This window comes from Schistocerca serialis, chromosome 5 (genome assembly GCF_023864345.2).
Source record: "Schistocerca serialis cubense isolate TAMUIC-IGC-003099 chromosome 5, iqSchSeri2.2, whole genome shotgun sequence".
NCBI classification, from domain to species: Eukaryota; Metazoa; Arthropoda; class Insecta; order Orthoptera; family Acrididae; genus Schistocerca; species Schistocerca serialis.
In genome coordinates, this window is record NC_064642.1 from 479,807,430 (window position 1) to 479,826,596 (window position 19,167).

Genomic DNA, 19,167 nt, shown 5'->3' on the forward strand with positions numbered 1-19,167 from the left:
TGTAGACAAGTTGGTTGCAGGTCCTCACCTGGCCTCTTTCTAATCAACACAATCACTGACATCGATCTACAACCATTGGGGTCAGCGGAATGCACGCTACAGGGCGTCAGAGTCGGAGGTGTCCTTGACGTAAACGATTTGTAAGAGTACGCTGCGTCACTGTGGTGCCAACTGCTCCTCAAAATCGTGCAGCAGACGCAGTACGATACGCCAGAGCCTTACGCCGAACACGATGGTCTTCCCTCTCGGTACTGCTACGTGGCCGTCCGGAACCCGGTCTTCTTGTGACTCTGCATTCTCGTGACAACCGCTGCCATCAGTCGTATCAAGCAGTACGTACCTGCCAAGAGATTCTCCAGCGTCGTAAAAGAAACATCCAGCTTCTCGTGGTCCTATAGTATGACCTCGTTGATAATGGCGACTCTGTCGCCTTAAAGGCGTTCTAGACTAACGTCAACTCGCTGCTTGCATTCTCAAAGGTAACTAACGCTCACGACCGTAATAGCGTGTATTGAAAACAAACCTGATTTTCTTTCTCGTAGTGGCACTACTAACACCACTCTTATACGACTAGCACAAGTTTTGAATAGCCATCATCTTTCAGATGTACAAACTCGCCTACCAACTTTCGTTTTTATCGTACAACTCTTTCTTGGTGTTGCGATTTTTTTCCCGTCAGTGTATGTTCTTAAAGGTCATTATACATGGTCTAATCACATTACTGTCACCACCGCCAGTATTCGGCTTCAAAATGCAATAGCCACTCATAACATCACTAGCAATGGCGGGTATACAAAAGGTGTCGGAAGGACACGGAAAACAGTGCAGTAGTAGTCGTGATGCGGAAACAGCGAGGTTTGTCTGACATTTCCGAAACGGCTAAGTTTGTAAACTGTTCCCATGTCGCCATGGTTAAAGTACACCGTGCATGTAAAATAGTGCAATCCAAACCGGCGGCGAAGCCACTGCTGTGTACTATGGGGAAGAGATGACAGGGGTTGAATGATAATAAAGGAGATGTGTCCGGGCGAATAGACGTGCAACTGTTGAGCAACTGAGCGCCAAGCAAGGAGCTGCCAACATGTATTCTCATCGACCGTTCATCAAACTTTGCTGCGTGTGGTTCACGCACCCATGCAAACTACTCCATCACCGATGAAGGCTGAAACTGCACGCCGTACCGCAACTGCACGTCCAATGAGTGGCGACAGGTGCCTTTTCAGATGGCTCGCGTTTTGTCCTCCAACGGACATATGGTTGTATTCCTGTGTTGAAATTTTCTAATGTTTTAAGAATTGTGTTACTCTGGATGCTGCCCAGTTGCTGTGTGGTTTTATGTTGTTGTTTCGGTGGTACAATCAGCGGTGCGCTTCGTCCGTTGTAGCTGCTCGTTTAATTGGAGGACGTCCGCCCTGGTAGCTGAGTGGTCAGCGCGACGGAATGTCATACCTAACAGGCTGGGTCGATTCCCGGCTGGGTCAGGGATTTTCTCCGCTCAGGGACTGGGTGTTGTGTTGTCATCATCATTTCATCCCCATCGACACGCAAGTCGCCGAAGTGGCGTCAAATCGAAAGACTTGCAACAGGCAAACGGTCTACCCGACGGGAGGCCCTACCCACACGACATTTCCATTTCAATTGGGGGACGACGCATTGGCGGCAGTCAGTTTGAATTGGAACCGATACCGCAGCCGCTGTGTTTATCAGTAGATTCCAGTTCTTCGGCGAATTTAGGTATTTTATTATTTGTTCCTGGTGACGCCTTCTTCACCGTTCCTTTCAGCTTTCATTCAGGCTGGATCTGAGTTGTAGTTTCCGCGCACCTCTAGTGTCCCATTACTTGTCACTGAAATTTTCTAATACCTGACAGATACATTTCATTGTACTGGGTTTTTAACATATTATTCACAAAGAGAAATTGTGAGTTGTGTTTGTTTTTATATCTTAAAATGTGTCGTGATTCTGTGGGATTTTTTCTCTCTAAACCGTTTATTGTTTGTATGGTTCGTAAGATTCATGTAAAAACAGATTTAAAATTATTTATTGTTTGGGGTGGGCTTTGACACCCGTAGACATTTTCTGTTTAGTAATGTTTCAAATTCTATGGTAGTTATGAATATCGTTCTGGGGAAATAGCAGTTTGCTGTTGTCATGCAATTGTTAAATAAAATCTGTTGCAAATTACAAGCCATAATTCGTGTTTAATTGGTAATTATTGCCTAGCGTGTATTGAGTTGAAGTAACCCTGACCATGTGTCCCACGTCTCCATTTCACCCTGGTTTACCTAAGTATATATTTGTTAGCCTTTCTTGTTAGTGATTTTGGTATCCAACTCTCCCGGTCTCGAAGTAACGCAGGACTTCTTGTTTCGTGTTATAAACGCCTTCTTTCGTTTTCCATGCTCTTTATCAGCTGTCTATCGATTAGCTTGCTCGATTATTACCGGAGCCGCTATCTCACTTCTAGGCAATTAATTAGCACGAAAGCAAGACATTTGATACTAGCGTCTTGGTTGTATTCTGGCAGTGAATGATAGCGGAGGTGTTTTGGCAGAGCCATACTTACAGACTCACGAGCGCCTTTTAGAGACGAAGGAATTACACCTCGGGAAACAGCTGAAGAAAAATGGTGTTATTCCTCTGCGTTGGCCTTTTCTTTTAATTCTTTGGATTAAGTCCTCTACATAATCAGTGCGCCGCCCTGGGAGTGTGAAAATTTCACGTTCTGTTGTCACGAAAAGCTGGTGACATCTAGGGACACTGGAACTTGTTGACAAATTGAACTTCTTTGCCGGATCAGAATTTAAACCGGTCGTTTGGGGACACTTCTATTACCGATCGCGCTATCCTGATAGATTCACACAAAAAGTTCAATCCTGCCATCGCCCCTCCTTCACATTCCAATTCTCAGACAAGCACTCCCGCATACATTGCTAGACTGGAAGAAACGATATCAGACTCGAATGGCTTAGCCATAGTCCAGATTTCCAGAATTAACTTCACTTTGCAGGAGTGTGTGCTGTTTCTGGTAGAACTGAAGCTATGAGCGTGTGAGTGGTATGGAAGAAGGACCTTTGACACACCTGGGATACTTTGCTTTTTTAGATAAATTGGACATACTAACAAATTTCACATCATAAAACCGATACATGACAAGGAAATAAAGTAATCGTAGATCAGTAAACACATAAAGTGTTCTAGAAAAATTCACGAATTTTGTAAAGTTTCAGTGTCCACAGGTTTCTAGGAATGGCAGACATAACGAAACAGTCAGGTTAGGTCCGTGTGGTTCCCCGTAAAAGTCGTACAGCCGGTCTTTGACCAGCGCAAACATTTATACACTGTTTCGTAAACGTGGGTCTGGTTGGTATAACATTTGAACATATACACCGTATTTGAGGAGGAAAGGTCTTTCAGCAGAGCAGACATCATCATTGAGGAGGAAAAGTCAATATTGCGAGAGATAACAGTTGCAGCAAAATGTTGTTATGGTGTGTCCCGAATGCTCTCAAGATGTGTGTGTACGTTTCCAGTTAAAAAAGTATTCCAGCTTTATTAACTATCTGTAAGTATCAGTTATAGCGATTGTTTAGATTTTTACGTGTTTCGAAATATTTTAAACAGTTGATAATAAATTATCAGGGCGTAAACCACTAATTTCAGTTTACTTAGTACTACTATGGAAAATGTGCTGTTTTTCTTTTTTTAAAAAAAAATCTGCATTGCTTTATGACGGCAGTAGTTCATCTCATATCTCTTTCTTCCAACGCCATAAATACAAATACAATGTTTTTAGGCCTGTAGCTGTGTGGTTTTTGTCACAGGTTTAAAAAGTAATGCGGAGAGTTGTTGCTCGTCGTTGAGAAATTGGTCTGACGTTGCGTGTTTACACTCATTGTAGAGCCACAGATGATTGCGTTACGTTGAAACCACAATGCTTTTAAACAGATTTGTCTAATTATTATAGATAACAGCTTCATGGCGGACTTTTTTCTTCTCATACGAGTCAAGCGATTTCAACGGTAGATTTTTATGCTTGAATTTTTGAAAGTGTAGGGCTGTAACTCGCCATCTCTATTGTTCCGTGGGTAACATGTTAATTTGAGAAACTGCAGAGATAACAGTTGCGAGATTAGACTGTAATGCTTATGTTACGTTACATTCCGCAAAGTTTCGTTACATTTTGTTATCACCTTGAAGGTCAAATGTTTCTGGCAGACAACGTTGACACCTGGACAAGCAGTAGGGTGGTATGTTGAACTCCAAGATTTAATTTCTTTTTAGTCATCAGTATTTCGATTGGTTTGATCCTTCGCTCCATCTGTGCTCGCTTCTGTTAATCTTTTCATAGCCAGGTAACCATCACACCCGATAGATTTTATAATCTGCTTTCATTTTCCTGTCTACCGTTTCTCTTCATTACGGGTCCTTCCTGCGTCATCTAGTTGCTGGATGCCTTACTAGCCTGTCCCGTCTTCTAACAAAAGTCTTCCAGTCACATTCTTCCTCAACTGTTCTTTTCAGTTCTGTTTCCTTTCGTATTTTATCTATGTACAAAATTTTAACATTCTTCATTGGCATCAAATTTAAAATTCTTCAGTTTCTTCGTCTGATGACTTTAGTGGCCCGAGCTTCACTTATATACAATTCTGTTGGTATGCATTCAGGACTACGCTTTTAGTAACAAAAATATGAAACATCTCGAGAAATACATGCTTGAACATAAAATCAGATGCAAGCCAAACCTGCAGGTTGCGATGTCGTACTTGTCCAGGAAAGACACCTGTGCAATATCCTAAGTACGTTACGAGTGCCAGTCGTTGACAGAAAAATGTTCTGCGTAGCTGTGAGTGCATTGTGTCGGACCTAAGTGAATTCGATTGAAGCTAAATTGTTAGTACTCGTTTTGTGTGTGCTTCCATAACAAAGGGACCGTACCGTATACCTGGAAAGCGGAAAAGCTCATTACGACGACAAAAGTGTTTGTTGAGTTATCGTGAAAGTCGGCCAGTGAAGAGGATTGTGATGAAAAATGGGAGAATGACAGTAGCAAAACAACCAAATGAACAGAGAGCTGCAGGACGAACTAGAATTCCGGTACAATTCTTCAGTGATGAAAATGGTCGTAAAATGAAAATGTGGTGTCAAAGACATTAAACCTTGACTGCGGAGCAACGGAAGGAAGTCATTTGGTCGTATGAGACTTGTTAGGCACTGTTCCCAACTTCTTACCAATATTTTCGTGCTCGCGAAACTAATTGTGACGAAATGCGCTGCTATTCTGTGGCCTTTCTATTTCGTCTATCAATCCTGTTCGATAAGGGTCACAGGCTGACGAACAACGCTCAAGTAAGCAGAAATTATATGTTCGAATGTGTGTGAAATCTTATGGGACTTAACTGCTAAGGTCATCAGTCCCTAAGCTCACACACAACCTAAATTATGCTAAGGACAAACACACACACACACACACACACACACACACACACACACACACACACACACGCCCATGCCCGAGGGAGGACTCGAACCTCCGCCGGGACCAGCCGCACAGTCCATGACTGCAGCGCCTAAGACCGCTCGGGTAACCCCGCGCGGCGCAGAAATTATAAATAAGATTATAACTACCGCTAGTGCAATTAAAAACAGAATTAGTTCGAAACGACCCACCGGAAAGCAACTTATTGACTGTTGCGGAAAGTGTTGTAATGGTGTCGGTGAAGGTCTGATAACTGTGTGCCTGCTGCAGATACAAATCGTCATATTGGCAGAACGCCCTCTATGTGACACTCTCACTCCACTTCTTCTTTCCTAGCTGGGAATCCTAAATCAGATTTGAACACAGCCAAGTCTGAAGAATTCATTTAGTTCCTTCACGACAGTGTTGAGCCTAATTTCACTGTTAATGTAGCTGTCATTCTCCTTTTTACTAACCCTCCTTTTCACTTTTCTTATACCAGGGGCTATAATTAAAGTGTAACTACTCACGAGGCTCCAGCGTGAGATATAATTGTGATATGGCACCGAAACTTGACCACCGCCTACAGGAAAATTAAAGAGACCTTTGGAGATAAGAGAACGACTTGTATGAATATCAAGAGCTCAGATGGCAACCCAGTTCTAAGCAAACAAGGGAAAGCAGAAAGGTGGAAGGAGTATATAGAGGGTCTATACAAGGGCGATGTACTTGAGGACAATATTATGGAAATGGAAGAGGATGTAGATGAAGATGAAATGGGAGATACGATACTGCGTGAAGAGTTTGACAGAGCACTGAAAGACCTGAGTCGAAACAAGGCCCCCGGAGTAGACAATATTCCATTGGAACTACTGACGGCCGTGGGAGAGCCAGTCCTGACAAAACTCTACCATCTGGTGAGCAAGATGTATGAAACAGGCGAAATACCCTCAGACTTCAAGAAGAATATAATAATTCCAATCCCAAAGAAAGCAGGTGTTGACAGATGTGAAAATTACCGAACTATCAGCTTAATAAGTCACAGCTGCAAAATACTAACACGAATTCTTTACAGACGAATGGAAAAACTAGTAGAAGCCAACCTCGGGGAAGATCAGTTTGGATTCCGTAGAAACACTGGAACACGTGAGGCAATACTGACCTTACGACTTATCTTAGAAGAAAGATTAAGGAAAGGCAAACCTACGTTTCTAGCATTTGTAGACTTAGAGAAAGCTTTTGACAATGTTGACTGGAATTCTCTCTTTCAAATTCTAAAGGTGGCTGGCGTAAAATACAGGGAGCGAAAGGCTATTTACAATTTGTACAGAAACCAGATGGCAGTTATAAGAGTCGAGGGACATGAAAGGGAAGCAGTGGTTGTGAAGGGAGTAAGACAGGGTTGTAGCCTGTCCCCGATGTTGTTCAATCTGTATATTGAGCAAGCAGTAAAGGAAACAAAAGAAAAATTCGGAGTGGGTATTAAAACTCATGGAGAAGAAATAAAAACTTTGAGGTTCGCCGATGACATTGTAATTCTGTCAGAGACAGCAAAGGACTTGGAAGAGCAGTTGAATGGAATGGACAGTGTCTTGAAAGGAGGATATAAGATGAACATCAACAAAAGCAAAACAAGGATAATGGAATGTAGTCTAATTAAGTCGGGTGATGCTGAGGGAATTAGATTAGGAAATGAGGTACTTAAAGTAGTAAAGGAGTTTTGCTATTTGGGGAGCAAAATTACTGATGATGGTCGAAGTAGAGAGGATATAAAATGTAGGCTGGCAATGGCGAGGAAAGCGTTTCTGAAGAAGAGAAATTTGTTAACATCCAGTATTGATTTAAGTGTCAGGAAGTCATTTCTGAAAGTATTCGTATGGAGTGTAGCCATGTATGGAAGTGAAACATGGACGATAAATAGTTTGGACAAGAAGAGAATAGAAGCTTTCGAAATGTGGTGCTACAGAAGAATGCTGAAGATTAGATGGGTAGATCACATAACTAATGAGGAAGTATTGAATAGGATTGGGGAGAAGAGAAGTTTGTGGCACAACTTGACCAGAAGAAGGGATCGGTTGGTAGGACATTTTCTGAGGCATCAAGGGATCACCAATTTAGTATTGGAGGGCAGCGTGGAGGGTAAAAATCGTAGGGGGAGACCAAGAGATGAATACACTAAGCAGATTCAGAAGGATGTAGGTTGCAGTAAGTACTGGGAGATGAAAAAGCTTGCACAGGATAGAGTAGCATGGAGAGCTGCATCAAACCAGTCTCAGGACTGAAGACCACAACAACAACAACCGAAACTTGGTAGATACGCTAATGCATTAATGCAGCACCAATTGACGCTGCAAAAATAATTAGTTCCGCTTTTGGCCACCAGGTGCAAATCTGGCACTATACAGCATATCGTCGATGTATCTGGTGCTCATATTGAAGAAACCGTCTCAGCAGCGGTTTGACCTGTTGTGCCCTCGTCCCACTCCTGATCCATTGTGTATGGAAATGTTTCTGTGCTCCTTCTTACATTCATGGCGCCAGATTTGCACCTGGTGACAAAAACTGGAACTATTTTTTTTCCTGTTGTTGTTAATTCTTCCGGGTTATATGGCCGTGGTCTGTGGAATTCTTCTATTCCTAACGTTTCGTCCAATACTACGTTGGACATCCTCAGAGGTATGGCTGGCCCTGTTGAGTCCTGCCGACTGACGAGTCGGCCTAAATACCGAGGAAAGAGGGCGTGGTCTAGCTTGCATATAGTAGCAGAGAGGAAACTAGTCAAAGATAAAACGTAACTATCGACAATAGTCCGTCATAGAGAACAATCACTTATCGATTTCGTAACGCCACTGTCCATATCTCGCTTAATTTCAAAGCCTCTTCTTTTCTATTAAAATTATCTTCATGTTTATAAATTTCAATAGCCTCCCTATACAGTCGTGGATAATAGTTCGTGGTAGCACTTAAAACTGTAGTTTTAGAAAACTTAACTGCATGGTCACCTGACAAGTGTATGTTCCGCAACGGCCGATTTATCTATTTTTCCCAGTCGGCAAAGACTTTTAGGCTCCTTCGTATTCACACTTCTTTTCGTAGTACCAATATAGTCCTTGCCACAAGTACACGGAATTTTATACACACCGCTAGATGCTGATGGTGGCCTTCTATCTTTAACAGAACGAAGTTCTTGTCCTATTTTTCTGGTAGGTTTGAATACCGGTTTCACTTTATGTTTCAGCAAAATTTTTCCGATTCGATCTGTAACCTTACTAATGAAAGGTAAAGACACCGTGTTCTTCCATTGCTGTGTACCATCCTTGTCCTTTGGTCTGCTGTAATTAGGTCTTAAAACTCTATTAATTTTATTGTTTGAGTAGCCATTCTTTTCGAAGGCCTGTTTCAGATTCTTCAGTTCCGTATCCAGAAGTTCCGGCGTACAAAACCGTTTTGCCCTGTCCACTAAACTTTTGATTACACCTCTTTTTTGTTATGGGTGATGATTGGAGTTCTTATGTAAGTATGTATCAGTATGTGTGCTCTTCCGAAACACTTTATGTTTCAGACTGCCATCGGTCTGTTTCCTCGGTATTTAGGCCGCTCTCCGACGCCCGACTCGTCAGTCGGCAGGACTCAACAGGACCAGCCATACCTCTGAGGATGTCCAACGTAGCATTGGACGAAACGTTAGGAATAGAAGAATTCCATAGACCACGGCCGTATAACCCGGAAGAATTATCAACAACAGTACCATCATGTCGTGAAAGCCTCCATTGTATGATTATTTTTTTTTTCCAACGTAAGTCAGTTCCGCGTTAACGCGTTAGAATATCTACGTAGTACGCTAAATACAGCCCACATTGAACCTCTGTAGGAGTTGCACTTTAGTTGTAACCGCCCGCTACTTAAGCCACATTTCGCGCTAAGCAAGCTGTCCATTTCTTTCAACAGGTTTAAGTCTTCTCCCGCATCCGGCCGTACTACTAATGTGTAAGCCGCCACACTGAGACGTTGGCGCGCCACGGCGCTTCGCCCCCCCCAGCCATTCACCCGCCGGCTCCGGCCCCCTTCGGCCGCCTCGTTACTGTTTCAGCAGCGGCGCGGCGCGGACATTGACGGGGCCTCGACAATGGCACCGGCCTAGGCACGCGCCGCGCCTGCCGCTACGCGGGGGATACGCCTCGCCCGCGCGCTACTACGCTCATTAAGTTTTCAGCCTAAGCGTTCGCGTGTCTTGCGCGCCGGCATAATTCTCTACAAAGTTTGTACAATGGGATATGCTGCATATTACAGCGAGTGGCGTGTTCGTCTACATTGTTTACACGCTTCCTGGGCCACGGCTGCCTCCCCTCGCCCGGCAGAGGGGTACGTCAAAGGAGGGAAGTTTTTAAAAGGTTGCCCGTCAAGGGCGCACAGCCTGTTGTAATTAAAACATGTTAAAATGTAGGCAAATTTCCCGGCAGGCCAGCTACCGCTTTTCCATACCGACCACAAAGGCCCTCGCTTTGTTTTGAGCTCCCCTCCAGAACGACTAATAACCGCACATACCCGATTATATTTTCTTCCTGTCTCAGAAATAGGGACTTTCTTAAAAGCTGATCCATTGGATCGGCGTTGACTCCAAGAAAGAAAAAGTATGTCTTCTTAGTTCTATGCATTTGGTGTACCACAATTCGTTAATATTTAAAGAAAGATATATTTGACAGTCACCAAGTGCTGTTTAGGGAATACAGTGTGTCCACAATGAGACTCCAACATTTTAATATCTTTCTCATTTCAGACGGTGGACCTGTGAATGCTGAAGGGACAGACAGAGCAACTCCTCCGTTCTGTCACTCAAACAATTTCATATGAATTTAGTTTAGCTTTGATTTTATTGTCTTTAATTATTTTAATTTGTAGCTTTAACATGTTTGATTTTATAAATTATCAGGTTTATTGCTGATTTATTATTATTTCTTTTCTCTTAGCTTTAGCTTGTTTTGCTTCTTGTTTAGCCATTTGTGGTGTGCAAATTTGATACGCCCAGTGGCCGTAGTGGAGCTGCAGTCAATTGTTTTAGTAAAATGGAGGATATGAAGGAGAGTGCACAAGTGGTCTGGTGGTATGCAGAGACAAAATCGACGACTCAAGTGCAAAGAAACTTTCGTCGAGTTTACAACAAAGCGCCCCCGTCGTTCAAGACTATAAAGAAGTGGTGTGATCAGTTTTTGGCTACTGGGAGTGTTGCGAAAGGGTATGGTGGTGGTAAGCCTGGGATCAGCGAACATCATGTGGAACAAGTGCAGCGGTAATTCGAACGAAGTCCACAGAAGTCAGTGCGACAGGCATCACGAGAACTTCGTATGAAACGTTCAACAGTGCTTCATCAGCGATTACGTTTGTACGCATATAAAGTGCAGGTTGTGCAAGAAATCAAGCCTGATCGACTAAAGCGAGAAGAGTTTGCATTTGTCGTGATAGATCGCATTGCCGCGGACGAGACATTTTTATCACGCGTGATGTTTACTGTCGAGGCAACCTTTCACGCGTCAGGGGCTGTCAATCGTCACAATGTGCGCTTCTGGCGGTCCGAAAATCCACATGCACCTAGGGAACACATGCGCGACAGTCCGAAAGTTAATCTGTGGTGTGGTTTGATGATAAATCGCATTGTTGGGCCGTTTTTCTTTCAGGAGTCGACTGTGGATGCAGCCATCTACCTGGACATGTTGGAACAATTTGCCGTGCCACAGATAACAGACCTGCAGCCAAATGTGTTTCAACAGGACGGTGCACCACCCCATTGTAGCCTTGATGTCCGAAAATTTTTAAATGACACATGACACGATAGACTGGCCGTGGAGGTCCAATTCCTTGGCCGCCACGTTCGCCCGACATAACCCTCCTCGATTTTTTCAAAAATGGTTCAAATGGCTCTGAGCACTATGGGACTCAACATCTTAGGTCATAAGTCCCCTAGAACTTAAAACTACTTAAACCTAACTAACCTAAGGACATCACACGCATCCATGCCCGAGGCAGGATTCGAACCTGCGACCGTAGCAGCCCCGCGGTTCCGGACTGCAGCGCCAGAACCGCACGGCCACCGCGGCCGGCTTCGATTTTTTCTTGTGGGGTTATGTGAAAGACCGGGTATACGCTACACCAGTAAAGGACCTGCAAGACTCGAAATAGCGCATAACAATTGTCATCAACTCTATCACAGAACAGATGTTCCGCAACACATGGCACGAAATCGATTATAGACTCGATATTCTTCGTACTACCCGTGGCGCCCATGTTCAAGTGCACTGAACCGTCCACCTCTGTATGAAAACTTGATGAGCTGCTGTATGATTTCCCTGTATTTGTTCGTCAATAAATTGTGTTTCCTCTCATATTTTATGAGTTCAAATGTTGGAGTCTCATTGTGGACACCCTGTATAACTTTACTAACCAAGGAAATAATTTTCCTGAATCAGTCTGCTGGCATTCTGGATATTTTATTAATAAAACCGTCTATATCGCGAAATATAGGTCTGGTACTTTATTTAAAACGTCGTTTACGCTGCTGCATCATTAGATGAGAACTTGTTGTTGTGGTATTCAGTCCGAAGAATGGTTTGATTCAGCTCTCCATGCTACTCTATCCCGTCCAAGTCTCTTCATCTCCGAGTAACTGCTACAGCCTACATCCTTCTGCATCTGCTTACTGTATTCACCTCTTGGTCACCCTCTATGATCACCCCCCCCCCCCCCCCCCACTTTATCGACCGATCCCATCTTGTAGTCGGGCTGTGTCACAAATTTCTGTTATCATCAATTCTTTTCAGTACCTCTTTATTAGTCACGTGATCTAATCTTCAGCATGTTCTGTAGCATCACATTTCAAAAGATTCTGGACTGTTTATCGTCCATATTCCACTTCCATATATGATTACAATCCATACAAATACTTGGAGAAGAGATTTCCTGACAAATCTATATTCGATGTTAACGAAGCTCTCTTCTTCAGAAACGCTTTTCTTGCCACTGCCGGTCTGCATTTTATATCCTGTCTACTTTGTCCATTTTAATGTTGCTGCCCAAATGGCAAAGCTCATCCATACTTTGCGTGTCTCGTTTCCTAATCTAATTCTCTCAGCATCATTCGATTTAATTCGTCTGCATTCGATTATTATTGTTTTGCTTTTGTTGGAGTTCCTCTTGTATCCTTCTCTCAAATCACCGTCCATTCCGTTAAACTGCTCTTCTAAGTTCTTTGCTGCCTCCGATAGAACTGCAGTGCCATCGGCGAAGTTTTTGTATCTTTTCCCTGGACTTTAATTCCTACTCTAAATTTTTCTTTGGTTTCTTCAGAACTTAGAACCTGTAATGTTGCGTTCAGTGTCTAATTCACGAATAAGCGGGGCGCACGTTTTATTGATTGATTGATTGTTTTACAAATTCTGGGTTTTGATCTGATGATACCAGTAGCCGAAACGACGTTATAAACTAAGTAGCTTATATATTAAGTAATATAGATGCTTTTATTCGAAAATGAAACCGTCATTCACTAACAGTTTCGATCAACTGCTCATTAGGTATTTTAAGTTATTTTCATCAGAATGCGTTGTATCGTTCTTTTTCTATTATCTCCACAATAAGAATGATGCCATACAGACTTTTACGATACTTTATGAATACCGGGAGATTCAAACTGGTAGTGAATAAATGTTTATTTCATCAATAGCTCTTAATGATTCTTACATATTTTTTCTTTAAGTACCTCACAATTTGTGGCCTCGAAAAAGTTGTCACTGATACCGCCACATATAATAAATTCGCAGTAAAGACAAACAAATACGAACAAGACATTCTGCCTTTGGGCTTCATTACCTCATACATCTCCCATCCTGGATTATATCGTACAGTGTAAGACTGGCTCCAATCAATGGGCATCGCACGCTTCGCGGTAACTAAAGTATGTTATAATACGAAGAAACGTACTGTTATGGTGCCAGACACAGTTAGACTTTCGCGGAACAGGAACGTAACCAGATGTGTATCGAATCTGCACTCCAGTTTACCGACAGTTGGCGTAATACGCTAGTCAGCCTAAGCGTAGTTTTTGGAATCTTTCCAACAACATATGGCTGGTTTCCATGATCCACTCAGAAATACAATGTATATAGCAGTTGAAAAATAAAAATAATTAGAGTAAAATTCAAATTATGCTTAAGCAGACGGCGTACACTTCATCCTCCGTCTTAGAATAAGATATAGCAACACGAATACCAACTGAAATAAAATAACATTAAATACTGAACAGAAAGCGTGCACTGTATCACAGTGGCACTAACACTAGCATAGAAGAAGAGTACTGGACTACTACACCTTTCTTCGAGTCTTCACATATGTAGTTTTGACATATTCATGGCACAGAAAATCATCGGCAAAGCTCTGTCTCCATTCTATAACTGTAACACAACAAAGAGGGAAAGCAACGGCTCGTATTACTAAATAATTATTTGTAAACAGTGTATTAGTGCGCTACTGCCGTTTTAGCTTGAACTTTGTCCTTACATTGTGACACGTTTTAAATTGTTCAGTCGATTTAGTGGCAGTGTATGAAAACTTTACTATAAATTCGTTTAACCCATCCTCACGAAAAGCGTTATCCAGATATAAATATAACAGTGATAGTAACAAATGCCGATGTCTGTACTCGATCATCAATACTACGTTGCAAGTGCCGATTAGTAAATTATTTGGTAAGTGCACAAATTTGCATCAACAGCCTCGACCCTTTTGTGTAGCACATCGTACACAATAAATTTTAGTGGGGCCCAGGAGCACATGATTACAGCACGGCTGAAAATCGCCGACGATCCTACAATAATTCGCTATATCCATAGAACTGCCAGCTGTGTACGTACTTCAATGATGCGTCTCGTGTAAAGGGTACAAATGCTTCCTCCTAAGAGCAACGATCGTTTCTCTTACAGTATGCTGGTCATCATTTCAAAATTTAATCTACGTAACTTTACTTACATATGACTGAAATCTTATGTTGTTTCGCAGCTGCATTAGTATCGACTGAAATTTCAAAGAAAAGAACGTGTTCTTACCACTCTACATGTTGCAAACGTTGACAATGTCCAGATGTAAGAATAAAATTCGTTAAGAACTTACCGCCTCTACAGCATTTAGCTACAGACATAAGAAAGATGCATCTACCGACAATTGGAAGAAAATTTAAAATTGTTATGGAGATTTTCCTCAGCTGTATACAGTTTCTATCATAATTTGGCTCTCTTTAATGAGAATGGAAAACAGTTTTTACAGCAAGCAGTACACAACAGGTAGCTAATTGCGAAAGGGTTTGTTACAACCGAGTAAACAGCTGTGGAATAAACCTATACCTCTCATATCGCGCAAACCTCACAACTTTGAGCTCAATTTATTGACTACGAACTCATACACAAACGTTTACCCAAAAGTTTAACTCACTTTAGTTGGTGATTGTAATCTGCATTATAAACTACAAAATTCCTGACGTTCGCTTTCCGAGTGATGCATAGGAGCAGTATTGGCAGTGAGTGTCAAAATTTACAAAGCCATTTCCCTTGAAACATTATGGCCAGTCATTGGCAAATACATCTCATTTCTGTAGACGATTTCAGACTCTGCGTCTATCTCAAAAGTTTATAAACAAAAGGACAGTTCAACTTTCATCTCTTATAGCAGAGATGTTACTACGAAACTAACTCACGTAGATGATAGGCTACGAAACGTCTGTTGGAAATGACTCGTGAAATCGCAGACTATCGCCTGGCTGTACTGACTGAGCTAGTGAAACATGTGATTTTCGCTGCACTTCGTGCTGCACAGTTTAATAAACGGGACACATGGTCTTACCTGAACCGCTTTAAACATGTGCGAACAACGTGCATTACATTTATAACCTCCATATTTTTATTTTTATGCATGAAATTACAGCTGCGATTACTCGAAAGTAGTCATTTAATGAAATATTCTTGCTGTTAATAAATAGTTTAAGGTTATATAACCCACATCTTCAGATGACTCATGCGGAAAAGAATCTTTCCTTCATTAAGTATCAGGTTGTATTTTTTTCATAGTTATGTGACAGTCACAGGGATCAGAATTATCCACATTGGGCAAATGAAATTTAATACCTGCACAACCCAAGTTAATTTTAGAATTTATTATAACAGAATCTATATTCGATCATATTACATTTTCCGAGTAGCTGAGACCAAATTACAGAAATTAACAATAACGGTAATATTATTTCTCAGACCTTATAGGTGGCACACTGCTGAATTTGTCTGTATGAATACAGGCTGCAAGCTAGGAAGAACTACTTGGTTGCAAACTGAAACTACCACATCAAAACCTGTACAAGAACATCATCTTCGTGTAACTGTGCAGTAAGAGTGTTGTAACATACCTGAAGCAAAAATAGCTTCACCATTCAAAAAATAGAACTCTAACACATTTTTATTCTGGCGGTTATTAATTATTTTTGTCACATAGTTCAATTTCTGGTTATATGAATGGTATTTCCTTCAGGCTGAAATATACAACAAAAAAATTAGAAGGCGGGCGTTTTGTTTCCCTGAGGCAGTACTCATGGATTCTGTGAGGTAATTGAACCTGTGTAACCCTTTCTAAATATCATTTAAGCCCGTTAATCGCTGTCGTTATTTAGAAGATCTTTCAAGGAACGGGCAGTAACGTATATTGCTAAATATTAAACAGACGATGTCGTTCTGCAACTCAGAAGCTATATTTTAATCGAGATATACTGAAGGACTAACCGTTTAATGACAAAAATCACCGTATAAGCTATTATCTGAGGCATTTACTGTAGTCGCTATCAGTGAGAAACTCCAAGCCAGAAGATGATACGCACATATCTGCTAGCAACAACTATAAATTCTTACATTGCTGGAAAATCCAGATGAGCTGGGGCTTTTGTTTTTAGGAATATATACATCACAGATTCGGGAGAAGACGTAAGACACTGTGTTTAAAATATCTACAACATTCGCTCTGAAATATAAGACTGTGAGGAAAGAATCATTTGTGATAGAGGTACTGAAGCAATAAATAAGAACATAATACGCTAGATTGTTTGCAGGAAGGATATACGATATAATCAAAATGATAAGTTGAAGTCAGGCTTGGAAGACGGGGGAAGAAGTATTTTAAAAATACAAGAAAAGAAAAAAGAAGCAGTGAAGATTAGAAAAATTACCATTGTATATGCATAGTCACACAAGATTTGTTTCCATATTGATTGGTTTCTAATATTCGCTGGTCGTGTAACTAGATGTTTTCCAGTTTTCGGTGGGACACCAAACGTCTCTTGTTATTTGTACCGTAGTTATGACTACGCAGAACGAAGAAGGTGGCTCTCACCAGAGTAGTCAGGTGAGGCTACGATGGCTGCGGCCGCGACAGCCAAGCAGGCGGCCCCCAGAAGCAGCAGCTGCAGCGGCGCGGACATCGTGCGGCTGCCCAGACAGGGAGAGAGTACGCAGCGTGTGTGCCGCTCCATGCGTGCGCGCCGACACACGCATGCCGACTGGCCGCCGCGGCGCCTGCCTCGCCGAGTCTACCAGCCCGCGAGACGCCGTCGCTGCGCAGGCGCAGATGCGCCAGGGGAGGACGGTGGCGCCTGGCCGGTAGGCAACCACGTGCGACTCAACAGCCACCTGCCCTGCCGCCGAAGACGTGCCGATATCTACGTGAGTACACGTTTTTTGCAGGTGATCTACCCATATAACAATGTACAAGGAGGATACTGAGATTTCTTCTAATCTGAAACGCACACAGACTAAGTATATTACCTTAAGGAAACGCAGTGACTATATAGCTGTTTAGCTTTGTGTACATTTCAGTCTCAGATCACTCAGATGTTATTGTTATCGGTTATAGCTTTATACCAAGTCATTATTTGATGGTCTGTTTAAAAACAAAGAAACAGGATGAGAAAGTGTTTACACTATCAGTACCTCTCTGAGACTGTTCTGCATACGAGATAGTACGTAGCATAATTAAGTATGTATGACTGTGTATGGATTATAAGTGTTCGATTATCACAAATATTTACAAAATATAGATATCGGGAGTATAAATACCGATGTTTCAACATTGATAATAAAGTCTCTGCCACATCGTAAGATTACCGTTGAAGACAAAATATAGGATTTCGAAGAGGCCAAGAACCAAGCTACTTGTTACCACTGTCAATGTTTTTTCCGTCATTTAAACGAATACTTTTCTGATCATGTCTCATAATGGCATTAGTGCGGTGGCTGAAGGAGTTGAAATAACATTTGGAGAAAATGACACGCATCGCGTTTTGCCGACATCCTCAATTGCATGGCAAAGATATCAGCACCTACTTAACACTGATAAATTTCCTGATGTCAATACTGCTGTGAAAAGGATTGGAACTTGCTTCAAACAAAGTGTAATAATAAGTGATGAGCCAATAAAAGAACCAGAGTAGAAACAAATTCTAAAATTATGCACCAGATCGAAGGCAATCTTCTTTAAAGCCGAAAGACATCTTTTTTAAGTTGCGTTCAGTGATTAATAATATCAATAATTACCGTGTTAGTGCAGCACCCACTCTATAAGCCATAGATATTGTAGACATGGCATATCGTTGTGACATTCAGCAGCATACAGAAAAGGCTACGTGTGACATTTCCGCAGAGAGTACCTTGCAAACAGTAAAATTAACCCAATAACTAGTACGTTGAATACAGAGACATCTGATAGACAATCAGTAGTGACTGTTGTTGAAAATCTGAAAAAATGCATCAAAACATAAATGAAAAGTCAATTAATACCAACAGAAAATGTTAACAAATCGGCTATATAAATGTTGTTTGACCCCAGATTCAATGACACACGTTTTCCATATGGTTTATCATGCTCTAATGATATCAAAACCGTCAATGATTTACTCGCAGTTGTTGACACGACTGTCAGTTAGGATGGGAAACAAGTTATTAGATTAAAGGAAAACAGTGAAACCAATTATGATTAACGGAGAACATTACGAAAGACTGCAAGAAAAGAGTAATTTCGAAACTAGAACGGAAACAGATCGACGATCACAGTTCCGTTATTATGTGAAAAATCGCCCTCTAGGTTTTAAATAAGATCAACTAGAAGTAAAGTAACCAGTAATACCTATCAAATAATCAGAAACCTGCACTCAAGTATTCGAGCGATATATCAATATCGTCACCTTCTGAAAGACCTTAGAAGCAGAATGTAATGGGTCAGAAATGCCATAGTCGGAGGGGGAAACTTCTATAGTTTGTGCAAACAAAGTCTGAGAAAGTAGTATTAATTTTAGGGTTCTGTATCTCAATCGGTAAAAACGGAAACCTTATAGGATCATTTAGCTGTCCATCTACATTCCTATCTTTCTATCCGGCTGTTACAGCCCCTTTTTTCAGGAACACATAGATGTATCAAGTTGAAATTTATGTCTACAGTCGCTCGGCGCTGCATAGTTTTGGTTAGATACGACATTAGCCATTGGTTGGCTATACCATCAATTGTACAAAACGTCTGTTTATCTAAGACGATATTGTGGTTCACGTCATCAAATGTCTGCTATTTTGTTATTTGAAGCATGTAAAATTTAGTAGATAGATGTGAAAGCCGCATTCTCAGTACAGCCACTCTTTTGAAAT

General features: G+C 41.6%; 1 protein-coding gene across 1 annotated transcript in view; it reads right to left on the minus strand.

Moving 5' to 3' along the window:
* Positions 1-17,012, minus strand: part of LOC126481086 (lachesin-like) — a 539,555-nt gene extending 522,543 nt beyond the window's left edge. Inside the window, exon 1 of the mRNA XM_050104587.1 lies at positions 16,868-17,012. Coding sequence (XP_049960544.1) covers positions 16,868-17,006 — 139 coding nt within the window. The 5' untranslated portion in view covers positions 17,007-17,012. The remainder of the gene's footprint in view (positions 1-16,867) is intronic.
* Positions 17,013-19,167: the final 2,155 nt, after the last annotated feature.